The 21,255-nt window shown below is 37.1% G+C and overlaps 1 protein-coding gene across 1 annotated transcript; it reads left to right on the top strand.

Annotated features, from left to right (window-relative positions):
* The first annotated feature begins 4,020 nt into the window (after positions 1-4,020).
* LOC134680553 (gamma-glutamylcyclotransferase-like) lies at positions 4,021-9,593 on the top strand. Its single transcript, XM_063539667.1, has 4 exons — positions 4,021-4,160; positions 7,063-7,196; positions 8,239-8,407; positions 9,431-9,593. The coding sequence occupies exons 1-4, from the start codon at positions 4,041-4,043 to the stop codon at positions 9,584-9,586; spliced, it is 579 nt and encodes a 192-aa protein (XP_063395737.1). The 5' UTR covers positions 4,021-4,040; the 3' UTR covers positions 9,587-9,593.
* Positions 9,594-21,255: the final 11,662 nt, after the last annotated feature.

The following is a 21,255-nucleotide window of genomic DNA, read 5'->3' as shown; positions in this document are numbered from 1 at the left end:
GCAAAAAATGCCTATTTGAAAATTGACCCACCTAGTTCTTGAAATGTACCTAGGTATGTTTTTGAGACGTCCTTCCAATTCGCCAAAAAATAGTCCGGTCTTATCCGGGTATAGCTTAGATCACGCTGTTTTGTTACTTTTGTTGATAGTTAGACTTACTCGGCGCGATTCGGGAAATAAATTAGAGATTAACTAGAAACGATAAAGTAAAGATATGTGACGTCACACGGGTAAAGGTACCTTATGCCGGTTGGCGCTTACATACGCCATTATTAACGCCGCTCCAATATTATTGCGGCGCTATGAGACGTAAGCGCCGGCCGCCATAAGGTACCTTTTTCTGTGGAACGTCACATATCTTCACTATTACATATCTAGTGAATATTAATTCATTTCCCGAATCGCGGCGCCAGCCGCCATAAGGTACCTTTTGCAGTGGAACGTCACATATCATTACTATTTCATATCTAGTGAGTCTCTAATTCATTTCCCGAATCGAGCCGACTAACTGGATATTGCAGGAATAAATTGATATCGAGCCGCGCTTAATTTTTGACCTTCCGCATAACCTGCAGTCTGTGCAGGCCGTGAAACCGGTGGCAATCCAGATTTATTGACTGTACCTTCACGTCGCAGTCATAAATCTAGAGGCGTTAGCAGTTCACGCTGAAGTGCCCATAGCACGTACTCGTATCGGCCCGCTATCACTTATGGACATGACACATGGCACTTTTGTCAGGTGCCAATTCAACTTTACCTAAAGACCGTTTACCAAGTTATCGGTAACATTTTGGTCATGACAAATGTATCGGGGGACTGGACATTTTAAATTAAGATTGTTGTTCTCTAGATACTCGTAAAACCTTTGTGAAAGTGTCAGAGGGTAACGGCGCTACCATATGGTAACAACCGGGCTACGTTTATGCAACGTTTGTGTTTTGTGACACGCTATAGGCACATGATGATACATGAGCCTCTGCAAATAATGTAATGGAACGTTAACTACAGCATTTAAGTAAAACAACCAAACATGTTTCCTGTTTTATTTGTTGTTAAGTACTGAAAGATTTACATGTCTACAATCATGGTCACTCTACAACGTCCTATCAATAAAAATATATAAAACCATACAACGATGGCGATGCAAAACAATTTCGCATGAATAAAGCAAACTTGACGGAGAGTTTTCTAATTGTAGGGTCGTATATGCACGTCTTAAATAATTAAAAGACTTTATTTATTTCAACACTAAAAAAAATCCGTTAAGCTCACTAATACTGGCACGAACAGTAGCTTATCGTTTACTGAATGCCTAGGGTTGATCCTGCTCACGTTTCCTGAATCACTATATTTATCGCCGAGTACTGCACAAACTCACGTCACATCATCATGTCATCTTCAATAAACTGCTATTTCCTCTCTCTACACTGATACCTGATACCTATCATGATGTACCTAGGTACAACGTGACAGAATTCTGGACGAGTACACATACATTGCAACATCTTATCCTCAAAGGCATGTGTCCGAATGTCCGATAATTGATGCGAAATTCTCGCTGGGTTGGGCATCAAAAGACTGTGCAGCTGAGACTGAGTATTGCTTAACCTCAATCGGACTTTGCAGTTGACCAATAAGGTAGCTCGCTACAGGGAGCACATACATATACCTATGTACTAAAATACATAATATAGGTCACCTAAATATACAGTATGTATTAGAACGAAAGGCAAAGAAAGAGACCCATTAATGTTTAGGTCATAGTGAGCAACTTTTATTATGGGACCAACCCCGAAAACGCAGAACAAAAATTGACTCTCCCATAGGAAATTTCAACATCAGACCAGCGAAATGTATGAAATATCCATTTTTCCGCGTTTTCGGAGTTGGTCCCATAGTAAAAGTTGCTCAGTATGACCTAAACATTAACGGGTATCTTTCTTTGCCTTTTGTTCTGATACATACTGTATGTCGAACTCATAAAAAAATTAACACTAATTAAAGTAGCATTTAGGTAATCATTTGACTTCGTACCCTCAAATGATACAACCCCCTTAGAGGTTAAACTCAAAATCGCTGCTATAAGTTAGTCTGATGTTGTATTTTCAACTTTCTAGCTTTTGTAGTTTCTACTCTATGTTAAGTTCGACTCTATGCTCTATATGTTGATGAGTCCGTCAGGACACACCCATCACTACATCTTATAAAGCAAAGTCCCTCGCCGCGTCTGTCTGTTTGTATATTCGCGATAAATTCAAAAACTACTGAACGGATTTTCATGCGGTTTTCACCTATCAATAGAGTAATTTTTGAGGAAGGTTTAAGTATATAATTTGTTAAGATTTACTCGTGCGAAGCCGGGGAAGGTCGCTAATTTATATAGTGAAAATATTTAGATATATAGGTATGTGATATCAGTAGGTATGTAAATTATTAGTAAAACTTACATGACATTTTAATAAACTAATCTAAATAGGATGGATAGGATACTATATTAGTAATATGTTTAGATTTTAAGTTAGGAAATTGCATGTAAATTATTTAAGTAGATTTTAAGATTGACTTTGATTTGTATTTGATGAATTAATAAACTGAATCTAGATTTATTACTTGAATACTTTACTAATTCAAGTTACCTAGAAGGAATGTATTTAGGTCATTTGAATGGTGAAAGAATTTATTACTAGCCCTATTGAGATAAATCTCTGTTATTATATTGCACAAGGTCACACAATTGAAATCTACATCTGTAAACGTATGCCTGTACCTATTATTGTTTTTAATAGGATGGCTTAAAACATGATTAGATACTAAATGGGCCAGAGAATGTTAAGTCAATGGTATATGGGTGGTTGTTATTACATGAATATTAATTATCAAATTCAGATTGCGTTATTAATTAAACAAACTACGAGTACGCGTAAATTGCTGTTTGTCGCATCAACTTTGCGGTCGTGATATCTGATCGTTTTTCTGTAATCAGCATATTAAAATGAAATATGTTAGTAATTAATTTTAAAACCAACCCATCATGTCTAATTTATGACAGTATATGAGTAGGCACTTAAAGTATAATATATTACTTACTTACTTATAAATTATCTACTGCATCCACTACGCATTAAATGAAACAGGGGCCTTGCCAAAAATATTATATAATAAAAATACCGACATAATTTATAGGTATACCATTGCGATAAAATTTTAATGTGTTATTGAAGTTTTATTACATAAGGTCGGTTACACTATACACGGCCATTTTACAGCTCGCTGCAGCGTGTGAGCGGCTGTTCAAAGGGGCTACAGTACTTTATCTATTTTGGGTCGACTTAAATGTTCGTAGGTATATTAATCGTTTCGACAAGGTAAACTTAGCAACAACATCAATACAATCGTACAAATCACTACACCTATAAAACATAGTCCCCCGCCGCGTCTGTCTGTTTGTGTATTAGTTCGCGGTTAACTCAAAAACGACTTCACCTATCAACGAGTGATTCTTGAGGAAGGTTTAGGTGATGTATCATGTTACCCCGTGCAAAACCGGGGCGGGTCGCTAGAGTATTGATATACTAAACTAAAACATCAATCCATCATATGTAGGTATAGGTAGTAATTAATTATAATAGAGATCAGGTACAAATTCAGTAAACCAGTAACTCAGGGCGTGTGCGTAAACTACTTAAAAGAGATGTATCATGAATCATGAAGCATCGCGAACATCAGCTGCTGCTTCGTTGGTCGGTTGAGAAAAACTAGGTGCCTATGCTTGGCGCTATGTAAAATTACACCTAATTTTACTAGAAACGGTCGACCCCACAGTCAAACTCAGCCTTGAGTTTTAATTAAATCATGACATAAAACAAAACGGCATATCCTTTATAATTGAGTTTTAGATCGCTGTCTGATAACCGTGAAGAACAGGGTTTAGATTAATGTGCATAAAATTGATTTCTGTTACTTTCGCTATAAAATTATTACGTACGTGTTAAATCAAGTACCATAAAACGTGACATACCATAATTTTAATTCATATCCACATGTGTCAGGTTACAGGAATGGAGGTATTTTTCTATTTTGCCTACGGCAGCAACCTGCTTAGTAATAGGATTCACATTAAGAATCCTTCGGCCGTGTATTATGGTCCCGCCAAATTGCCGGTAAGGAATAATAAGAAATGTAACAATTACTTATATATTATTATATATAGGCAAGTATGATATTAGATTTTAAAAAAAGTATGAAATATGAGTTTTCAACATAGACGTTATAATAATTATACAGGTAGGTAAATATTAGTTGAAGATGAATATCTGAATAGTTTATATCCGTCTGTCTGACTTATTATATACTATTTTGAGCGATAAGTGCTCTGTATTATGATTTTACATTTATCATACGGGCGCCGCATTTGGAACCGCATCAATGTGATCATCATCCTTCAGGGCCGGAAAATAACCAGTGCAATCACAGCTATTTATTAAAAAAAACATCGAGCAAGACTGTATTTACTATATACTTATAAAATATACTTAAAGATCTTTCAGATTATCTCTACTAATTAATTATTTTATGTATGTACTTAGTATACCGTGACAATCAATAAAAATATCTATCGGTAAGTAAGTATGTCCGACATTTGAGTCAATAAAGTGAAATAAATGTCATATACTAAGAAAAAGTGACCAAGGCCTCCAGTGCCCCAGCCCAGGGCAGTCCAGTGGCCGAATGGCACAGGCACCTGCTGCGATAGCAGAGGACGCTGGTTAGTTTCCAGCCTGGGGCACTGGAGGCCTGGGTCACTTTGTCTTAGTATCTGATATTTATTTTTCTCAAACATGCAATGAAATATTGATGTTATGTTCCTTATAATAGGCTGCGAAGTATGACGTTTCAGGTGCGGCTAGGACAAAAGGTCGTTAATGGAATTTCATACACATCTTGCAGGCCTAGGCCGGCAAAGTCCTCTTTTTTAATTTTCATTTCACAGATATTTGTGACACAGCATCGTGGCATTCATCCATTAAAAAAACTAGAGGCAGTGTTTGCTTTATGGTTCGTAATGACACTCTGCCATTACGCCTATAAAAAAAAAACAAAAAACAATGTTTGCTATAATTTGCAGTTTTATTTGTATAAAATCAACATGAACTTAATGAATAATACATTCTATAATTTTAAATTATAAATTTAACTACACAAATAAAAACATTTAAAATATTTATTTATTTAAACGTTAGCGGTAAAAAGGTCTACTCAAACACGCGTAGTTATATTTTTTAAATTGTTATGGAGGTAAAGTTGAAAAATATTCATTCTGTTTTATTAGATTTATGGTGCATTGTTGATTTTTAGACTTTAATATGAGTTCCGACGAAATAATGAAATTAGTATTAATTGTAATCGTAGGTGTTGGAATTGGCAGCGTAAGCAGAATTGATTTTAAATAACTTGCTGCCTCTGCCGCCAAGTCAAAGACGAAGTATGTTTAATGGTTGCTTATGGCAATTTTATTATTTGAGAAACTAAGAAAAATGGCTTACAGTTTATTAGAAACAGTTTTGTGGCATATTTTAAACGAACGTAACTACAAATTCGTCAACACTGTGGAAATTATACTTATTTACTCCATGCATAAAGCAACGATGTATGTGAAACATGATATCAACATGAAAGACTATGTAAACTTAAGTGACGAAAATGACAGTCAGACGGATACAAGGCGAAAAAATCAAAGATTCATGAAAATATACGGGTAGTAAAAATACACGACTCGTGTAAAACATACGCGTGATAATGATATACAGTGAAACCTGGTTAAGTGGGACCTGGATAAGTGAGAAACCTCTATAGCTGGGACTCATGGTGCGGTCCCGACACTTTAGCACTGAATTACCTCTGTTACTGAGAAAAAACGAACCTCTATAACTGGGATTCGTTGTTGTGATTTTATAGTCACATTTACCTCTATAAGTGAGACGGAGAGTGTATTTTACCTTTTTTACTGAGACTATATTTATAAGATTACATTTTCCTAATTATTTTTTAGAATTTTATAGGGGATTGACTTCTGTATCTGAGATAACGTCAATCTATGACCTCTCTAACTTGGACTTCATTGAACGATTTCCGTATTCTTAATACTAACTTTTAGTCTATCCACAAATTCCGCATTTGCCTAATTGTGTCTAAACAACTTCAAACTTTGATTTAGTTAATTTATCTAAGTAGCTAAAACTACCGAAACGAAAGCTGAAATTTTGATAAGTAACAAGAAAAAAATAATTTTCATTTATTAAATTTTTAATACGCAATTAAGTCCGTATCAAATTTAATTTAATTTTGATATATCTATCCATTGGAGAATCATTCAAAATAAATTCAAAGAAATATTTAAACAGGCTTAAAACATAATTTGGGTCAAGGATTATTTTACCTTATTTAGTTTTAAAGATATTAATTTAGTAATTAATATCTTTAAAACTAAATTAAATACCTTATTAACCACCTCTATAACTGAAATATACTCTCTTCTCACCTCTATTAATGGAAACCTCTGTAAATGAGACAGAAATTTATCTGTACCTGGCTAACTGGGAGCCTGGGTAAGTGGAAAACCTCTTTAAGTGAGACAAATTTGCTCGTCCCTTGAGATCTCACTTATCCAGGTTTCACTGTACCTAGGTACGTGTTGGTTATATTTTGGGTGTAGTTTACTTTTAGTTTTTCCTATAAATAAAACTTGGGTTTCGTGGATTTTTTATTTTATTTATTTCATTGCATGATTGAGAAAAGCACTATACATACCTCGGCGGGAAATGGGGTTGCCCGCGCTCAGACCTATCCGGCCTCGCTTCGCTCGGCCGTCTATATGTCTTCGGCCGGCAACCCCTTTCGTCCCGGCCTCTGTAGTAATGTACTATTAGTTTATAATTTATATAGTAGGTTGATGTGTTTCTTCTTGAAATAAAAAACAAATTAAAATATTTTCTGAAAATAATTTAATTTGTTCTAATACTTCTAATAGTATTTGAGTCAATGTTTATTAGATGATTTTCGCAGGACTACAGGCTGGATTTCGGCATGCAGCATGCGGCATGGAACGGAGCCGTGTCGACCATTGTACCGGACACCAACGCCACTGTTTGGGGCGATCTCTGGTTGATAGATATTGACAAAATGAAATATCTAGACAAGTAACTTGCCATTATAATATTAAAAAACGCACCGTAAAGTCGGGTTACTTTAACCCTGGAGGGTAATTTTGGCCATTGGGATTTACTCGGTCCAGGCCATATTATTGCAATTATGGAAATATGACATGAGGTTGGTTTTAGCTAACCTTTGACGTTTTAATGTTTTTTATTGGACCCTTTTAAATAAGGTATTCATGTGGGTCAAAGTTACCCTACTTTGGGTTGAAGTATCCTGAGTTTACGGCATTTAATTGGTTTGCAAGACCGAAGTGATCCCATAAGTGTTCCGCGAACAAAGTTTTAGTAGTAAAAACTGTAACAACGAACCATAATGTAACGAAAATTGATTTCTTTTCTTCGCATCTTGATCTAAAATTGCTACATTTACCCCCGAGAACGGAGCTCTCGCGACTTTGGACGGCCTAGACGGAATATTATGGTACAATGGAGCTGATCTGATGATGGACACAGGAGGTAGCCATAGCTCTGCGATAAAACTAATTGTATTTAAGCTCGTTACAGTTGACTCGATGAGTAATTACTTAATTAGTTGCTTCTTAAAAGAAAAGTACAGTCAGCAATAAAAGCTTGTAGTATACATTTTTTTGTAAAAAGTAATATTTATTATTTAGGTATACTTAAGACAAAAGCGGTTCGTCCATGGTCCCGGATTCCGACCCCTCGCCTGCACATTTTTCTCTGCCTACGATCCGGACGATTAAAGGATGACTCAAGCTAGACCGGCCCGAGCCCGGGCCGAGGCGGCCGACTCGTCATTTTCTATGACAGCTGATCGGTGATCACGTCGTGCTTTCCATAGAAAACAAAGCGCCGGAAGCTCCCGACCCGGCCCCGACCCGATCTTTAAAACATATTATCTGCCTACATACTTATACAAAAAAGTTAGGTATCCTATGGAAGAGGATTAATAGTACGTGGGCTATACTGAAAGTTTCTGGATTCTGATATATCAGACGACTTATTTTTTCTAAGTGGACAGTTCAGGAATTTTCTGTATACCCCAAGTAAATATTATGTTCAGGCAAGAAGGTGTGGACCGCAAGTACTACTTTGCTAAGAACGTGACGGTGGCGAGAAGTGACGGATATGAGATAGTAGCTCGCACTTACATCCTAACCCACAACCCTCCGAAGCTACCCCCAGAACAAGATCTCCCCGAAATCAGGCGCCCGTCCGATACATACATGAAGGTATAGAAAAGATGAGCTTTTATCAGGTTAACTTTTTTCACTCCACCGGCCTGAGCCGAAAAGTTCACCTGATACGGCTCGGCCACGACATTGAGCGACTTGCGACGGCGGGAGCGATAACCATACCAACACAGCGATCGAACCTTACGTGCCCATGCACCTATGGTTGTCGCTGCCGCCGTCGCAAGTCGCTCAATGTCGTGGCCGAGCCGATAAGGCGGTGGTACTAGTGCTCGACATGTTAATGCCCAATGACCCCTGCTGTCACCTCTATTGACAATGATTTAAGTTTCAAAATGGCATGTAATGGGCCTGCATCGAGCACTAGTACCACCACCTTACTAGTTAACTTGAGGTATGCGGCTTCTAATCCGGAGGTTGTCGTAATAGGCTCAAGGAGGCTCGAAATGTTATTTGCGGTGAAATTCAAAGTAGGTATTAAGAGTCGCGAAGTTTTCAATCATCGTGGAAACTGTTATAGGCTAAGCCCAAAATCATCATCTTCCTCGCGTTATCCCGGCATTTTGCCACGGCTCATGAGAGCCTGGGGTCCGCTTGACAAGCAATCCCAAAAATTGGTGTAGGCACTAGTCTTTATGAGAGCGACTGCCATTTGACCTTCCAACCCAGAGGCTACAGACTAGGCCTTTTTGGGATTAGTCCGGTTCCCTCACGATGCTTTATTCCTTCATCGAAAAGCGACTGGTAAATATCAAATGATATTTCGTACAAAGGTACATAAGTTCCGAAAAACTAGTCATGGTTTGATAGGATTCCTCGTAAAGCTGGACTGGCAGGATTAGCCCACCCCCTATCACGCGAAATAGGCGCAAGACGTCGAGTTGCGGATAATCGCCCGAACTACAATACAATACTCATTGGTACGAGCGGGGGTTCGAACCCGTGACCTCCAGATTGAAAGTCGCTCCTGCCGCTAGGCCACCGCAGCTCATTTTCTTTTGGGCAAGCACAATATATATTAGGTATATACATACATATTTAACTGCTCTTGTATATTTTTAGGTGATCATTCTCGGTGCGATTGAAAGCAGGCTACCTGCTCGCTATGTGAATTACCTGAAGACTTTTCCAACAAACAATAAAAAGGCACCAAAGGACATGCCTAAGACTCTTGGAACGGTAACGCTAGTAAATAAAAAAGTCTACAAATTTGACTAATATATAAAATAATATGATGATGATGATATAGTACATTATTGTCGAGGCTCGGAAGTAGCTACTTGCAGGCTGAGGATTCGTTTTAAACGGACGACCTTGGGAGTCCGTTTAATTGAATCCGAAGCCAGCAAGTAGCCTTTCAGCCGAGTCATATATAGTGCTTTTCTCAAAAATGGTGCAAGAAATATAAATATCATAGAAATATTTTACAAAAGCAACGTTCTTACATATATATTTTGACAGAAAAAAACCCTTGCCGCCTTTTTATTTTTTTTAATAAAAAAATAGGAGTGTATTTTTCTGCCAAAAATACGCCAACCTATTTGAGACATCTAAATAGTCGCGGTACTATTCATCTGTTTGGCTGTTTAATGGGCCTGTGCCTTCATTTGATATGGTAATTTCAACTTTTAAAAAGTTTGGAACTCGACAAATAATGGAATTTGTATGCAACATTGCAGTCCCAAAATCGAGACTGCAATGTTTTTAACTTTTTAATTTTTGTCTGACCATAAACTACGCGCTTCGCGACCAATTTTTTAGACGGCAAAGTCGACTTTGCCGTCCATTTTTGAGAAAAAATAATTATTTAATTTTGTTATTTAATTTAACTAAAACTTGTAAGTTGATGATACTGCCTGCCCTCGACTCAATTCACCATATTTTCAAACAAAAGCAAACAGACCGTCTGTACGGCTTATTGTCTGTTAAGACGAAAGTGGACTACGGCGCGAAATCACCTTTCCATTACAAATGTAGTCCTCATTTTCCTTTCCCATTTTCTCTTAAAATTAAATCAGAAATTATTGCATGGTCTATTTAGAAAATTTATTTGGGTGCCCATTTAAAATGTTGCCATGAATGTATTTTAACGTACTCGTAAGTCACTATTTATTCTAGAAAAAGTCACTATTTTTTAACTACTAGGATATATCCTTAGAAAGAGCATGCCGGCATGGAGATTAAACAGTAGGTACTTATACTAAAAAAAAATCTTAAATATTATATGTGCCTGTGATGGTATGCACGGCATACAATTTACTTTCATATAATTTATTCCCATGCAATATTTTGCTGTTTCAAATCTTAACCGTTTATAATTTAACGGTAGACTGTTCTAGATGAAACCTTACAATTTCACGGTTGGAGTACCGTCGCTAGACGCTAGTCTGGCTGCCCGTCGCCGTAGACGTAGCTATCTCTTTCTATCCATATGCCACTATAATAGAAGCATGCAACGATCGCGTGTGACAAATCAAATCAAGTTGTCACGCTTTATGGCTACTACGCACGGAACGACGAGGGTCGGCTCGGTAACACTTCAATGCAGTGGAGTGTCACTTCACGCAGATGGTGAGTTGGTCTCTTGAATCATGAACAATACATTGTTTTCTGTTAAATGGGCACACAAAAATGTGGGTTTTAAAATTACTCAACAGTAAGCGAATAAATGTAAACGAACTCGCCAGATTCGCCGATATGTACCGTGCCTGCATATGTAGGTGCTCAATGTTTGATAGGTTACTGTTAGGGATTTTATAGGTAGAAGCGAACCGCGCCATACAAGGAGAGACGAGACTCACTAGCACAGCTCACTAGCTATACTCGAACACTGCACCTGAACCATTCTGTATTCGCGCAAAATTGAACGCAAACCATCAGCGGATTTTGTATGCTAACGTTGCCACGCCGCAGGCGGTGATGTGCTTTAACCACGCGTTGCTTCTGAAACTAGATAACTAGAATTTGATCTCATCAAGTCCTGTGACCTAATGTTGACATGCACTCGCGATCAAAAAAATCGACTCAAGCAACATTTTTTACTTTTGGTCGTTTTTCCGGAAAGCGGAAAATATTTTAGTAAAACTTTGAATGCAGTTTTATTACGAATTTATTCAGCTACAAAAAACAGTAAAAGACAACGATCTCGCTTGCCTAGTTTTTAGGTTATTGCAGTTTTTGTACAAAATGGCATTTTGCATGGTTATGATATGCTCGAGTTGTGCCCCCTTGAGACCAATAAAAACCGGTGTAACCGGTTGTTTCTTATCAGTCGCTTATCAGAAGTTGACCAGTGCACATCTCCTCGCAATCTTTCACCGGAATCACCTTGGAAAAATGGATACCACCGAAGCTGAAGCCGCCGAAGTCGTCGCCTTGGTGAATCGAGGATTCTCGCAGCGTTCTGTTGTTGAGCAGCTGAATTTAAGCCAGTCTACTGTCTCCAGAGTTTACCGTCGGTTTCGTCGATTTGGAACCTTGAAACGGAAACAAGGATCTGGCCGTCAGCGGTGCACAACGGAGAGGGAAGACCGCTTCATCGTCACCTCCAGTCTTCGTAATCGCCACCGTACCGCTGTTGCCATCCAGCGAAACCTGATGCGGAACCGGGTTGTGCCTGTTAGCACTCCAACAGTTCGGCGAAGACTCAAGGAAGCCAACCTTACCTCAAGAAGACCTGCTACTTGGCCCAAACTGACTCAGAGACATCGGGACAGGATTAGTTGTTCCGTTCCGACCTATCTCATGAAAAAAAATCTGGTAAAAAAACTGTTCAACGATGCACAAAACAATATCGCTACTCAGAAACGCAAATAATCATTATTTAATATAGCGTAACCCACATACCTTATTCACACTGTTTTCATAGATCAAATTTGTATTTTATTAAAATTGGCACGTTTACCCTACAGGACAATACCGCTAACCAAGTATTTTATTTATTGCTGCAGCAATCATTAAGACCGTTGTTTACGCCTGTTGTCAAAAGCCTTGAAACCAGTACCTACGTCTTTGCCAGTCTTTGTAAACAAGAAAATTAAACGAGATTAAACGCTTTATATTTACGAGGTAAGACGGTACTCCTTATTAAGGACGGAATACAATTACGAAGTTCCAGCAATTTAAGAAGATCTAGCCTCGTTTAATTGCTGCTACATAAATTGTCTTTTGAACAGACGATATCTTGGCGTTCGTTTCATTTAAGTCGGTGTAAGTTAAAGGGTGCTCACGCTACACCGTGCCGAGGTCGATCCACTTACGTAAAATATAACCCGGCTAAATACGGTAAGTATTTTCGCTTTATTAGAGAGCAATTTTTTTTGTAATTTTCTAATTTATTTTGATAGAAGTGAAACGTTGGAGATATCTCTGAACACAACGGTAACCACTTGTTTAACTACTAAACTGTGTACTGTTCATCCAAATTAACTGACTATTCAAATTGGCCTCTAGTATATGCTATCAGTTTCCCAAAATTTTAACGTAGTTCATATACAAAAACCTGCACCAACTTTATACCGTTGGGCTTGATACTGGAATCCCAAGACTGCCGCGAGACCAAACTGATTATTGCGTTAAATGTGGAATACATTAAACTTCATTAAAGTGTGAATTACCTGCAGTTTTTATATCCACCAAGGATATAAAAGTCATTCGTTTTTTAGGGCTCTGTAGTATATAAATTTCGCCATGCATCGTCTGTACATTTTATCTGCGTATCCGTAGCTTAGCTTAGTGTTCACATTAGAAAGTGGCAATTTGGCGTAGGGATACATAATCAATCACGTCATCAAGTGGTATTAAAACAAAAGCCTACCTACCTGCCTCTAGTAATACTATGTTAAATGACAAGTCTCTTTGCTCGAAAAATCCAAAAAAAAATGTGTTCCTTTTGTACTATTTAAGTAATTTCTGAACAACGTAGCCAACAAATATAGAACTAAAGCATAATTCTGAGCATGCTCGGTTAAGCCGCTTTTGAAAAGCCGTTTTTGCAAATCAGCCCCTGTTGGGAAAGGACGTAAGTGCTTTTAAAATATTCCTTTTTACTTTCTGCGTCCATAAAATATAAAGTAGCTTTTAATATGCTTTTAAATTTTCTGTTAACAAATGAATTTCAAACAATGACAATAGTACCTAGACTCGTATAATTCACTAAATTTAGATAAGAATTAATTGATATTTACCCCAAGCTCTTTGATTAAATCCCAAGACATTTTCGGTCGTGCCCTTATTATATTTGCAATCTCGACAGATTCTAAATTAATTTCACAGAATTAAAAACAAATTGTAAACTTGGTCCGTACTTCACGATCCTATTGGGAAATTAAACGTCATGTAAATTACGTCATTTATACCGCCGGTAGACATTTAAGATCGAATTTAAAGGCGAAATTTATTGTGCCTTTATTACTGTAGCCACGTAACTAGTGATCCAAAAGACTCGAGCCTTGTAGCTCTTTTTTTAGGGCTCGCCTCATCTCTTCACGACTAAAGGGGCCCACTGATTAACAGTCCGCCGGTCGGTATCGGCCTGTCAGTTGTTCATAACAGTCAAAATTTTGTTCTAACTGGCAGGCCGATACCGTCCGGCGGACTGTTAATCAGTGGGCCCCTTAAAAGGCTAAAATCCTATTTAACGAATTAAATACAAATAGGCTTTAGCCTTTTAGGCGTCAAGAGATGAGGCACACTGAGAGAAAAATCATCACCAGGAATTAAAAAACAGTTCTGTACTGGGGGAAAAAATAAAGTTTTAGTAATAATTATGGACGTTTCACTATTTCTGTAAAGTTTATTTATTTCTACAAACAGCTCAGTAATCCCAAATATAATTTCAACAAACAGATAATAGAAATTGTAAGAACTAATAGAAATTGCAAAAGTCAATTTGTTCCTATTAGTTAACTCTCCTTGCCCCGGATTAAGTTTATTTTTGTAATTCTAAGTGTGTTTTTGTTGTACTTTTCTCTCAGTGCGAGCCCTAAAAAAAGAGCTAAAAGGCTCGAGTCTTTTGGATCACTACACGTAACTCTTTTACACCGCGCGCGTATTTTGCTGTGCTACGCCGTAGCGCCCACCAGGAAGGCCCGATTTGGGATCGAAAGAGTCGTAGAGTAACCGGCAGCAAAAACGTTTACTTTATAATACATATTTTAAAATTCAATAACATGTATTGCCATTAATATTTAATATTAATAATTATATAATAATTATTATTAATATTTAATCATTATCAATATTGGTTTTTATAATAGAGTTACATAGACCAAGACAAGCCTGCAACGATTTTGACAGCACACGCAGTGCAAGTGTTATTTTAAACGTAAAACTCAAATAAATAACACTAGCACTGCGTAAACTCGTACAAAAATTAACAGCTACCTACTACTACATATTTCTCAAAAGTACCTTACATACTTTTTTATGTATCTATGTGTAAGAATTATTATTTCATAATCAAATTAAAATGAGTTTTAGAGAAAAAAATCCAAGGCAAGGTCAACATATAAATCAAGATTATATACATAATATGTACTTTAATAAGTGTCAGTTTACTATAGCTAATTATTGGTTCAAAATTTGCAAAGCTTCGTAAATTAAGTAGGTGATTTTATCTTGTCTCGTTGAACTGACATCATTATAATTATTATTATTCCTATTATCCTTATTAAATAAAAGCCATTCATAATTACCGGCGTAAGGCGAAGCCGCAAATTAAAACTTTTTATCCGTAGCAATATTACGAGTATTAAATAAATATAACCTCAATAATTTTACATGAGAAACTACTGCAATTCCGTGCGTTTTATGCTTTTACGTTCATTTTATATTTCATTCAATATTCATGTCCAAGAATTTCATTACTGACCCAGAGCGACATTGCAGGAACTTCACATAAAATACTTTTGGCAAAATCTTAGAATAGTAGGAAATATTAAAACCTCAATTTTTAAGCCATATAACTTTAGAAATTTTATCAATATAAAAAAGGTTTATATCCAAACTTAATGTTTTAAAACCAAATATAGAGATACAAGACAAAGAAAATACATATTAATATTTCATTATAATTGCTGACAAAAATGCAATAAGTCCAATAAGTAATCAAAAACCTTCTGGTGACAGTTTCGATTCGAACCATTTTTTTGCAATCATTAGATTAGCAAAGTTGTCGACGCAAAATGTCAGAAATAGCGAAATATTTTTAAATGATTGTTAACAACACATTCCATAAATCTCATGTCAGAACAAGTGTTTAATCTGATTAAAAAACAAATATCCTATACTAACTCTGTAGCGCGTCGAAAATCGCGCTGGATACAAAATAAGAATGTAATTTCTTGAAACTACATTCGTAGAGCAAGAGAAATCAGTTTTGCAGAGCATACCTAAGTACCTAGTTAGAGTAAGCTCATATCTTACCTTGACGTTAGTACTGCACGTATAAAGGTGTAATAAAACGGTACCCGTGAAACAGAGTAACATTTACTTGAACAGATTTTTCTTGCGAAAGGGTGCGTGGAGGTGGCTTCCGAGATTTAAAGCAAACATAACTTGGCGGGGAGGACGTTAAGTGGATATCCCAGCTTACGGCGCTCGGCATAAAGTGGACACTCGGATGCAGCACTCAGCGCGCTGCCGGCAGCTTGACAACTTGCAGCATTCCTTGATAAACTTACTCTCTATAACTCGATTCCTTCTTCGTATTTGGATATAAACAATGTTAATACTTATCGTATACCTTTAAACGAGCAATTCTTATATATGTATATATATAGATAAGATAAGATAAGATAAGAGACAAGAGTGCTGGTTGCTTATAGCGGTAAGAGCGTGCAACTTGCAATCCGGAGGTGGCGTGTTCAAACCCCGGCTCGTACCAATGAGTTTTTCGGAACTTATGTACGAAATATCATTTGATATTTACCAGTCGCTTTTCGCGCGGTGAAAGAAAACATCGTGAGGAAACCTGCATACATCTGCGAAGAAATTCAAAGGTGTATGTGAAGTTCCCAATCCGCATTGGGCTAGCGTGGGGACTATAGCCCAAGCCCTGTCGCGCTCGAGAGGAGGCCTGTGCCCAGCAGTGGGACGTATATAAGCTGAATTATTATATTATTATTATAAGATAAGATAATATTTATTCAATAAAACATATTTATTACATGTATTTAATATATATTCCGCGTATCTCGGAAACGGATCTATTGATTTTGATGGAATTTGCTATATGGGGATTTCCGAGGGCGAAAAATCGACCTATAGTTAGGCCGGGCCTTATCTCTAAGAAAACGCGCATTTATGTTTTCTCTCGTCTCCCAGATATTCTTTAATTTAATCTCGTAGTCGTAGTAATTAGTTAGTTTGTTCTTGTAGAGGAATTGGCGTAGGTATTTTTGCTACTAGGCGTTTAATTGTTATGTTGAATTAGATAAGGATAGATGCGTGATAAAAATATTTATGACCACATTTTTCCTAATATTGGAGAGGAAACGATGACTCACGCTAAACCGGGCCGAGCCCGGGCCGAGGCGTCCGACATATAATTTCCTATGGCGGCTGATCGGTGATCACGCGGTGGAAGCTCAGGCCCGGCTCCGGCTCGGTCTAGCGTGAGTCATCCTTAAGCAAAGCAGGTTTGAAAACAAATCGAGGTTATGAAGTCAAAGTTTAGCAATCGATTAATAATTTTAAATACTAGAAAAATAAAATGCTATACATATTTTTTTTTACTTTATAAAATTACCCCTGTCTTTTTTCACTATTTTCACCCCAACGAGTAAAATTAACAATGTTAAACAGGACCCCTATTCGACAAGCGACGTTTGACATATCGTGTTGATCTCCCGTTGATGTGGGAAAAATCATAAGTTCTCGAATACGTACAATGTCAAAATTTGACATTAACAATCCACAGTTAGGGTGACAAGCAAACCAAACCGAACCACCCTTAGTTTAGAGTGGAGTTTTGGCTGTACCAAATGATATTATCCACCGTTGATGGAATCAACACTCAGTATGCAATAAAATCAACTGTTGATTTGACGTGGATGCGAAATCTGACAGTTGTACATGTCGAATTTGGCCCCAGTCAGATACAACATAGAAAGGTTAAACAAAATAAAAGAACTAAAATGTAATACCTAATAAAAAAGAATGCTTACTAATTTATACTTGAGCAAAGTACAAAGAAAAGAACAACAGAAAACTTCCGCTTACCAATAAGTTAATAAATACTAAATAGCCTTAAGCTTAACAAGTTTCACGATAATAGCGTTTATAGCGTCATTACATCCAAGTCCTCCAGGCACAACTCAACTAGATAGATAGCGCGATTCGGGAAATGAATAAGAGATTAACTAGATACAATATATAGTAAAGATATATGACGTCCCACGGGTAAAGGTACCTTATGACGGTTATCGCTTACGCTATTATTAACGTCGCTCCAATATTATTGCGGTGCTATGCGACGTAAGCACCAGCCGCCATAAGCCTTTTGCCAAGGTACCTTTTGCCGTGGAACGTCACGTAACTTTACTATTTCACATCTAGTGAATCTCTAATTCATTTTCCGAATCGAGCCGAGTAAATGTCGACGGTAAATACTAATTAACGATGAATGAGCCAAGCCAAACGTCAATCTCGGCGGGATTGGGCCGTGAGCCACTCGCAAGTCAATTCCCTTGAATTAGGTATACACAATGGGGTCCAATAACCCGACTGAGCTCTATCACATATTCCTAATTATGATGATGATGATATACAAATTTATAAATAAACGTTATATTAGTTTATGCCATTTTAATTTATTATTATATAGAACAAAAAGGTCATATTGATGCGTAGCTTTTTGTAAATAGCTTCTTAGGTCGAGCTACGATACTAAAGATTTACCCCCTTATTCATAAACGGTTACTAAAGTTGACAAGCCGATAATGATCGTTTGTCACTTTCCGACGCATTGGTATGATGGAAAGGGACAAACGATTATTATCGGCTTGTTAACTTTAGTTAACGTTTATAAATAAGGGGGTTAGAATATAATAGAATAACATTCATTCAGGACGCTTAAAGAACAAAAATTTAACAAAAACATGTAATAAAAACTGTTAATAATAAAATAATGTCTGTCCACCCAAACTTCAATCCATAGACCGGTATACTATTCACTTTTGCTACAATAGTCCCAATGCCTGCTGAGACCGGTTCATGGGTGTCTATTGTTGCACCTGTGAACGGGTTCCAGCAGGCGTTCTACATTACATTAAAGCTCTCAAAGGGGCCTCTACGTGTTGGATCTGTGTCCCCACGCAAGTCTATAAAAAAACCGGGATTATAGGCCCGTGATATCGAAGGAAATAATGTCTAGCAAAATCATAATAATTTGCAAACTGTATAATTAAACATTGTTGAATAAATAAGTTTTGCTAACTAGAACACTGTAGCCATAATGTTGATGCGCTATAGAGGCAGACGGGTTTCGTGGAATTGTCACGGAACTCCAATTAACACTCGGGAATTTTCTGCTTATGGCCACGCCAGTTTTATTTTCTTATTTACGCCTGCATTAGTGCAGTAAGCTTGAGCACGCAATATGAATTTAACACTTTGTAAACTATACTTACTAAATATACAAAAAACCAAAAATTCAAAACAATCATAAATCAATTTTACCCCAACGAGTCAAATTAACAATGGTAAACAGATCAGATACAACTAGCAATGTACAAATTGCAGAACATTCCCAAAAAGCGGAAACGTTCTCGAGAATGTTCTCAGAACATTCCTGCAACATGGAAATTATTGTTTAAACAAGAGAATATACTTGAAATGAAGTTTAAATAGGCATAACTTAAAACTAAATGTTATTATGCATATATTATTGTCTATTACAGTTAGCTATTTTGTTGATGTGATAAATTTACCAATAAGTTGCTTAAATTCTCACTGTATATCAGAGAACATTTCGACTTTCGACAATTTTTTCCAAAATGATTTTTTTGTTTCATTAGAATCTAGAGGTTTCTATCTCCCGCCATGCCAAATCTCAGCGCGCTCGGACCAAATTGAAAAAAAAAAAAAAAAAAGTCGGCCATTTTGATTTTTTTTAGTGCAGTTTGTTTTGTCTTGGGGCCCTCTATGACATTTGGTCGAGCACCCCCCACCTATCACGCACCGTTCAAAAGTTGCCATACAAAATAAAAGTGGCCAGTTTTCCCGTAATTGTAGCATTTTTCCAAAAAAAAAATTTTTATAGGTATCTAAGGGACCCCGAGATTCCGTGACCAAAATTTCAGCGCGCTAGGACAAAATTAAAAAAGTTTAAAAAAAAAGTCGGCCATATTGAAAAAAAATGGCGGCGTCAAAATCTGTCGGGTTCCCTCTATGGCATTTGGTCGAGCTACCGGACCTAAGTCTGACCGTTTGGCCGGGCCGTCATACATTTTTCTGAGCGGAAGCGGACGACCAAAAGTCGGAATTTTCTGGGGGTAAGGACTACACCTAAACTATCGTGAATATTCATGGTATAAACCACGATAAATAAATAAATTCTCGTTCTCGAGAACATTCTCAGAAGTAACCGAGAATTTCTCATGTGGAAAGTTTCGCAACTTTGGAAAGTTCTCGTGCGTGCATTGCTAGATACAACACAGAAAGGTTAAACAAAATAAAAGTACACAAAAATATAATACCTATACCGCGAACATATGCAAATTCTTTTACGGTGCGCGCTGTGAAGTTGTGGAACGAGTTGCCCCTGTCGCTCAAGCGGTCCCAGTCTGTGGCGTCACTCAAGGCTAATCTGAAGAAGCTTTTGCTTTCCAATCAGCGTGATCTGGTTAAGTACTAACCTTTATTTCTACTTTAAACTTGTATATATATATACATATTGTATTGTATGTATGTATGCTAGTATGTATTTTATTCGATAATATTATTTATGTATTTTATGAGTTGACAATACGTTAGTTTACTTTTTCTAAATATTACTGTACATCCCGTAAGTTTGTCTATCTGACCTGACTGGAGTTTTCCTCTCATCTAATCGAAGGTTAGCTGGAAGAGATCCCTTATAGGGATAAGTTCGCCTTTGTACTTCCATTACTGTAATTTATTTTTGTAAATCTGTGTTGTGTACAATAAAGTGATTACTACTACTACTACTACTACTACTACCACCTAATAAAAAATAATGCTTACTAATTTATAGTTGAGCAAAGACAAAGATAAATCAATTTTAATAGTTGGTAAATAGTACATTTTACTCCAGTAGGTATTTCAGGAGGAAAATAAATGTTTGTGTGATATTTGCTTACTGTAGTCATTGTTCTGCAAAATTCATTTACCAATAGGAAACACCCTGTGTCCTCAAAGATTTATGAAACTATAAGTAAACAAAATCAATGACACCTGTTACAGCGGTTCTCTTTCACTTTACTTTTTTCGGTAGGTATTCGAATGTGTATGACGTTATTCAAATATTATATATTCCACGGTACAATATTCCGTAGCAATTTGGGAGAAAATTGGGCAGAAAGCAATTGATATTCTGATCTCGTAGGGGAATTTTCGCAGGGAATTCTGTCGAATCCACTTCTGATTCGCGTAAAGCACGCGTCGCGCCTCTCCCAGGAATATTCCCCGACAACCGAAGGAAAACACGTGGAAATCACATTAATAAGTTAATTCACACCTTCAACCCTTCCAAGCGTTAAATAAAGCCATCCACAAACTTCGTCTACAGGAAATAAGTCTGATTCGATCGGGTACAATATGAGAGTAATTGAGTGGTTTCCTTCTCCTTTACCCACAGTAACTGTTTTAAGGTGTCGTAAATAAAAGGTTCATAGAGTAGCATGAATAGTTTTCCAAAGGCGGTT

This window comes from Cydia fagiglandana, chromosome 3 (genome assembly GCF_963556715.1).
Source record: "Cydia fagiglandana chromosome 3, ilCydFagi1.1, whole genome shotgun sequence".
In the NCBI taxonomy this organism is placed as follows: domain Eukaryota; kingdom Metazoa; phylum Arthropoda; class Insecta; order Lepidoptera; family Tortricidae; genus Cydia; species Cydia fagiglandana.
The sequence above is the reverse complement of the archived record's forward strand: the minus strand, read 5'-3'. Positions and strand labels throughout refer to the sequence as shown.

What these genes read in the sequence shown, in the direction of transcription:
- LOC134680553 (XM_063539667.1), top strand. Translation starts at nt 4,041, where the DNA reads ATGTGTCAGGTTACAGGAATGGAGGTATTTTTCTATTTTGCCTACGGC. An exon ending in ATGGTCCCGCCAAATTGCCG is followed by an intron (nt 4,161 to 7,062) that starts GTAAGGAATAAT and finishes TGATTTTCGCAG; the next exon opens with GACTACAGGCTGGATTTCGG. An exon ending in AAAATGAAATATCTAGACAA is followed by an intron (nt 7,197 to 8,238) that starts GTAACTTGCCAT and finishes TATTATGTTCAG; the next exon opens with GCAAGAAGGTGTGGACCGCA.